At 40.6% G+C, this 6,762-nt stretch overlaps 1 protein-coding gene across 1 annotated transcript; it reads right to left on the bottom strand.

Moving 5' to 3' along the window:
• Nucleotides 1-4,762: 4,762 nt before the first annotated feature.
• On the bottom strand, nucleotides 4,763-5,861 carry LOC120363586 (RNA-binding motif protein, X chromosome-like). The gene has a single exon (XM_074396392.1). It carries the CDS (start codon nucleotides 5,803-5,805, stop codon nucleotides 4,798-4,800), a length of 1,008 nt encoding a protein of 335 aa, XP_074252493.1. The 5' UTR covers nucleotides 5,806-5,861; the 3' UTR covers nucleotides 4,763-4,797.
• Between the last annotated feature and the right edge of the window lie 901 nt (nucleotides 5,862-6,762).

Here is a 6,762-nt window from a genome sequence, read left to right as displayed (position 1 = left end):
ATGAAAAATAAACTTATTAGAAAAAGTTCAAGCTTTGTTTGCAGTTCTTTTATTCCCTAGATCATGGATATATTGTCAAAATAATATGATCAAAAGTTACTTGCATTCCTCTCTTTTTCTCTTTCTTCTGTGTGATCCTGTCTACTCCCCAGTGTAGTTATGTATGTATGTACGTATGTATTTGTTTTAGAGATTGGGTCTTCCTGTGTGTTGTCCCGGCTGGAGTGCAGTGGCGATTCACAATTGCCATCATTGCCCAGTACGGTTCAAACTTCTGGCCTCAAGTGATCCTCCTGCCTCAGCCTCCTGAGTAGTTGGGGCTACAGGTGGGTACCACCACATCCAGCTTTCCATGAGATTACTTAATAAAATACAGTTATGTTAATTTGTTACTGTGTCTAGTAAGTTTTAGGGTTTTCCCCTCCACCACATCATCTTCCCAAATCTAAAATCTGTGGCCTACCATATTAGTTGACTTCATTGCCATGACAGAATACCACGGGTCAGGGGGCTTAACCAATAGAATTTTATTTTTCACTTCTCAAGAGGCTGGAAGTTCATGAGAAAGGTGCCAGTGGTGTTAGTTTCTGGTAACGCCTCTTTCCTGGCTTGCAAATGGCTGCCTTTCACTATGCCCTCACATGGCCTTTTCCCTATGAGTGAACTCTGTTGTCTTTTTCTCAGCTTATAAGGACAATAGTCCTATTGCATTAGGGTGCTACCCTTATGGATCATGTAACCGTAATTACCTTTTTACAGACCTTATCTCCAAATGCAGTCATTGGAGTTGAGGGGTTCAACAAATGAATTTTGCAACAGCACCGTTCAGTCCGTACCATCTACTGTCTTTCCAGCTTTCTCATTCTTTCTCCAATGAAGCTCTTGAAACTTGTTTTGAAACTCATTGAGACTCCTGATTCCTTTTGGCTTATTTCCTTCTTGTTTGCATATTCATTATTTCACAATTCATCTCATCATTCATTAATTTACTTATCCAAATGTTATTTATTGAACACCTATTAAGGATAATGCACTTTGCTAGATGTAGGAGATACAATGGTTAGGACGAAAACTGAAACTTAAAAAGGATGTGTTCCTAGAGCTTAGAGTCAACTGAAGGAGTCTGATGACATTAATCAGAGTCACTCAAAAATTATATTTAAAAAATTTTAAACATGTAAAATCACAGTACAATTGTGCTCCAAAGAATATACGTATAAGAAAGTGTAACAGGAGGGAACTGATCTAGTTAATGTGATTGGGGAAGGCATCTCCAGTAAGATCATCTTCATGCTGGGATCTAATGGAAGGCTAAGGGGTAAGTGGGGGAAGAAGAATAAAGAGAAAGGGAGGTGGGGGTAATAGGGAAATGATGGTTCCTTACAAGGAAACAGAATACCTTAAGAACTATCAGTTGAATAATGTTCATCAATGCTATCAATTTTTTTGCCAAAGGTTTGGCATTGTTTACTTTTCCCATCCCCAATGAGATATTACTTCAATCATATATATCTGCTCTTAGCACATGTTGCTGTATGTCACACTTTGATGTGAATTTCAGTCATGTGCCACATGAAGCCATAAGGTTTTGGTTAATAATAGAAAGCATATACCATGGTTGTTCCGTAAGATTATAATATTGTATTTTTACTTTACCTTTTGTACGTTTAGACACACAAATACTTACCATCATGTACAGTATTGCTTACAGTATTCAGTGTAGTAACATGCTGCACACAGATTTGTAGCCTAGGAGCAATAGGCTACATCATATAGCCTAGGTGTGTAGTAGGCTATGCCATCTAGGTTTATGTGAGTACACTCTATGATGTTCACGTGAGGAAATTGCCCAACGATGCATTTCTCAGGCCATATCCCCATTAGATAATGCATGACTGTAGTTCCACTGCAGATTCATCATCTCTAGTATCAGATGCCTGCTTGCTGATGTTTCTGTGTCTCTGAGCAATTCTTTTTCTATTTCTGTTGCTCAAGAGCTATTTCAAACCTGGCCCATTTTTCTTGAGCAATCTGGTTCATTGCTTCCTTCTCTGGATGAATTTACCTAACACATAGCAAATAAAAGCTATCAGGTCAGAAGACCCTAAATACCAATTGTCCCATATTCTGATAAATTTGGTGCTGCCTATCTCTCTAGCTCCCTCAAACTCACAGCACTAAACTGTATCTTCTTCATTCTTCTGTATCCCCCTATTATTTCTATTGAAGAGCTGGGGTGTGTGTGTGTGTATTTCTGATATAATCTTCTAGTTGGGAGGTGAGGTTCAGGCAGAGGTGGGGGTCAAGAATGAGTGTCCTCTGTTGTCTAGATTGACAAAATCAAGGAATTGCATAGTCTGAATTTGAAATAGGGAGAAATGCTGACTTGAGGGGCTAGAAAGGAGTCCAGGGAGGAGGTCTGGTTTGGAGACTTATATTATGAATACTAGCAATTAAAGAGACTGAGAAATAAAAGCAAGATAATTGTGCTGGTTGAATTTCTGAGCTGAGCTGGCTGCATATGACTTGCCTTTATGTACATTTCTCCATATCAGTTAGCTATTGTTGTATAATAAACCACCACAAAATTTAGTGGCTTGAGGTAAAAATCATTTATTATTCCTCATGAGGCATTTATTATTCCTTGTGGGTGATTAGGTTGGCTGATCTTGGCTGAGATCACTCAAGTGCTGGTAGTCAGCTTTTGGGTTGCCTCCATATTGGTTGGTCTATGATGACCTCGCCTGGGCCAGCTCAGGTTGATTCCACAAGGGTGTGTTTCACATCCTTCTAGCCAGCTAGCTTGGGCATGTTCCTATGGCTGTGGGAAGTGTCCAAGAGGGAAAGCTAAAACATGAAAGCACTTTTCAAGCCTCTGCTTGCATTAGGTTTCCTGATGTTTCAATGGCCAAAGCAAATTACATGATCAAACTGAGAATCAGACAGTGATGGCAAGGTGGGGGCCATTACCAGATGACACAGACACAAGGAGGCATAAAAGCTTGCAGCTGTCAATGCAGTCTATCTGCGAGATTCCACAGTATGATGTTTATACTCTTATCATTTCCTTAGACCTGTTCTCAATTCCCAGCCCTATGGACTATTTTTTGGTTTTACAGTGTCTAATATCTCCACAGTATTTGACACTGTTGGCCTTTTCACCTCTTTGTTTGACTCTTCCTCCTTTTCTTTTTTCTTTTTCTTTTTAGATATAGGGATGGAGTCTTGCTATGTTGCCCAGGCTGGTCTCAATCTCCTGGGCTCAAGCATTCCTCTCATTTTGGCCTTTCAAAGTGCTGGGTTTACAAACATGAGCCATTATGCCTGACTTCTCCTATGATTTTAATGTAAGTATTCCATCCTGACTTTCTTCTAACATTTCTGACTATACATTTTGTGGACTCCTTTTCTTCTTCCTGTTGTTTTCATCTTGGGTTTCCCAGATGATGGTCTAAAGAGTCTATAAATTCTCCTCCTAAATTTAAAATTGAGAAATAAGACACATAGAGATAGACCTAACTTCATCACTGATAAAATTAATTAGAAAATGTGACTACAGAATATTAGGACATTTACAATGGGCTTTCAAATATTTATCAAAATTAAATGTTCCCTCCTGGTCACAGCTTGAGACATTGGGGAGCAGAACTGTGAATGCCCTGCAGAGAAGCTGATAGTAAATAAGAGAGAGGAAGGGATTACATACTCAGTTCCTTCTCTAAACTACTTTATGGGATGTCAAGGGGTGGGAAAATAGGCCAAGAACACTGTTCTTCTATATGCTAACTTAAGATCAATGGAAGAATGTTCTTTCCTAATTCCAGAGTTTCATCGTTGATATATTTCATTCTAATTTCTCTAGCAATGCCATTTATATGCATGATTTTAGCTACCTATGTAATACTCTCTTTTTCTCTAGCACAGACTTCTCTCCAAAGGTCTAAACCAGTATTTTTCTAGGCTGCTAGATATCTCTTTTGGATACTGAACATAGTCCATGAACCAAAATTGAAATAATCATTTATTGGTTCACTTAGACAATAAAAGCTATCCAAGGCATTTCTTTTTTTTTTTTTTTTTTGGTTTTGGCCAAACTTTTTATTTAGTATTCTGTAGTTGTTTAACACACACTTAAATGGTCTTATTGGGGGAGGGGGAAGGGGAGGTTCTTGCAGATTCCCAAGGAAATGTCAGGAAGGCAAAATGGCCAGCATTATCCATTTGCATTTTTGGGTTTACTGGGTGATTATTTCCTTACATAGGCATCTGATTTCAGGTTTTTCATACTGAGATCATGGAGGTTTTAGTTGGAAGACACCCTGAAATCTTATGAGTAGCATACCCCAACCACCCTCTAACAGCTAGTTTGTTTGTATAGGCAGAATGATTCATCTCTCCATTTTAGATGGCTAGATGTTTTGTGGAAGATCTTAGAATTGCTTGCCTCACTTACTGGGAAAAATCATATAGGAAGTGACCTTTAGGGACACTTTAACTTGGAAAGTTACAACACTAGTACAACAAGTCTTAACACATTTAACATTTGCTTGTTGAAAAGCAATGTCATAAAATCAAATAATATTAAACATGTTTTACTTTTTTCCTCACAAGAACTTAAAAATTATGGAGGGGAACTTAACAGGGAATTTAAAAAAGGTAACACAATTTTTCTTTTTAGTAGTCCTTGGGTAGTTATGACAGAATAGTCTCCACTTTTTGTTTGTTTCTTTGAACTGGGATTTTGGTCCAAAGTTTTGTTTGTTTCTGGTATCTGCTTCTGCCTCCCCCTCTATCAGATCAGCTTCCTCCACGGCCACCACCTCTTGGTGCTCCGCGGCTTGAACTGCTGTAGGAATCACGTGGAGGAGGGTACCCCCTTTCCATAGAAGGAGGAAACCCTCTGTCTTGTCTGCCAACCCGATCACGACCACTTGAGTAGAGATCACTTTGGCTGCTTGAGTAACTGTCTAGACTTCCACCACATCCGCCACGTGAGCTGCTGTAATCATCATAGCGACTGCTTCCACCATAAGACGGCGGGGGCCCTCGTGTAGGTGGAGCACTACGTGAGTTACCATAACTCTCATATGAGTCTCTGTAGGAACCTCCACTTGGATGATCTGAATAGTCACGATCACGACCATATCCATCTCTATCGCTATAGCCTCTTGAGGGATAGTCATCACGTGAACTGGAATGACCATAGTCACGGTAAGTATAACCTCGTGGTGGTGGTGCATAACCTCTTGTATCACGAGAACTTGGGTAATCTCTGCTGGAATAGCTGTCTTTAGTAGAATACCCATCATCTCTTGGGGGCAAATAAACATCTCTACGAGAAGGCAGCGGTTCTCTTCGAGGTGGACCTCCGTAACTATCTCTTCCACGTGATACAGGAGCTCTTCCTCCCATTCCACTGCTGCTGCGAGCTGGTCCTGAAGGTGCAGATCTCTTAGGAGGAGGACCCCCACTTCTTGGTGGTGGTCCTCTTTTTACTGGGAGTGGTCCCCTGGAAGAACTCATGTTAAAATTCATGGAATAGCCACCGTCATCCATGTGTCCTCCCCGTGGGGGAGGTCCCCTGGTTCCTCCACTTCCTCCTCTTCCGCCTCTAAGACCTCTTGGAGGTGGAGGCGGCCCACGTCTACCACTTTCAAATGATGGTTTGGTGGCTTGTTCCACTTTGATGGCTTTTCCGTCTAATGACTTTCCATTCATGTCTCTGGCTGCATCCTTAGCGTCTGCTGGGCTTTCAAAGGTGACAAAAGCAAATCCTCTTGATTTGTTGGTTTCACGGTCTTTCATCAAGAGTACTTCCACTATTCGTCCATATTAGCCAAATACTGCTTCAAGAACTTTCTCATTTGTTTCCGTATTAAGCCCACCAATGAAGAGCTTTCCTGGGCGATCTGCTTCAACCATTTTTTGTTTGTTTGTTTGTTTTTTTGCTGGTAAGTCGGAGGAGTGACAATGGGTTCAAGCTCCAATGAGCTCGCCGAGAGAGGCTTCCTAGCAGCTTAGCACCAAAAGCGGCTGCCGGGTCCGAGTACCGAAACGCGAAGCCGCTAGCACTACTGCGCAACCTATCCAAGGCATTTCTGATTCCAATTTCTCTATTCTGTTCCTTATCTCAGGGCTATATTTGCCCAGTGGCCCAAGCCAAAAACCAGAAAGTCCTGCACTCTCTTCCTTGCTTCCCAGTGTCTAATCTGCCACCTATTCCTATTCATCCAACCTTGTCAGTATCTCTTATCTGACATATCTTACTCCACATAACCACTTATTTAATTCAGACTCCTGACTACTCTCTCTTAGATATCTACAAAAGCCTCTTAAATATACTACCCCCTGCTTTCTGTCTTACTGCCTTTGAATTTATTCTCTGTAGTACACAGGAGACCAGGGCACTATATTCTGTGTTACAAGAAACAGTGTGGGGTTTAGAGCAGTTCTGTCACTTAGTTATATGTCTTTCAGCAAGTAACTTAATTGCTTGAAGTTTCAGGTTTTTAAAATCTGTAAAATAAAGATAATAATACCCACATTTTGCCTGGTTCACATGAAGATTAGATAGGTGTCAAAAATGTGCTCAAGCGTAGTGCCTGGTCTAGCATCATAATGGGCAGCATTAAATTATATGCTGGGTGTTGTGTTACTGCTTAATGTATACTACCTCATTTATCTCTGGGTACATTTTATTATCCCCATTTTCCAGATGATAAAATGATGTCCAACTTGCACAGAGTCACAAAGCAAGTAAAG

This window comes from Saimiri boliviensis, chromosome 3, assembly GCF_048565385.1.
Source record: "Saimiri boliviensis isolate mSaiBol1 chromosome 3, mSaiBol1.pri, whole genome shotgun sequence".
In the NCBI taxonomy this organism is placed as follows: Eukaryota; Metazoa; Chordata; class Mammalia; order Primates; family Cebidae; genus Saimiri; species Saimiri boliviensis.
The sequence above is the reverse complement of the archived record's forward strand: the minus strand, read 5'-3'. Positions and strand labels throughout refer to the sequence as shown.

What these genes read in the sequence shown, in the direction of transcription:
- LOC120363586 (XM_074396392.1), bottom strand. Translation starts at nt 5,805, where the DNA reads ATGAAAGACCGTGAAACCAACAAATCAAGAGGATTTGCTTTTGTCACC.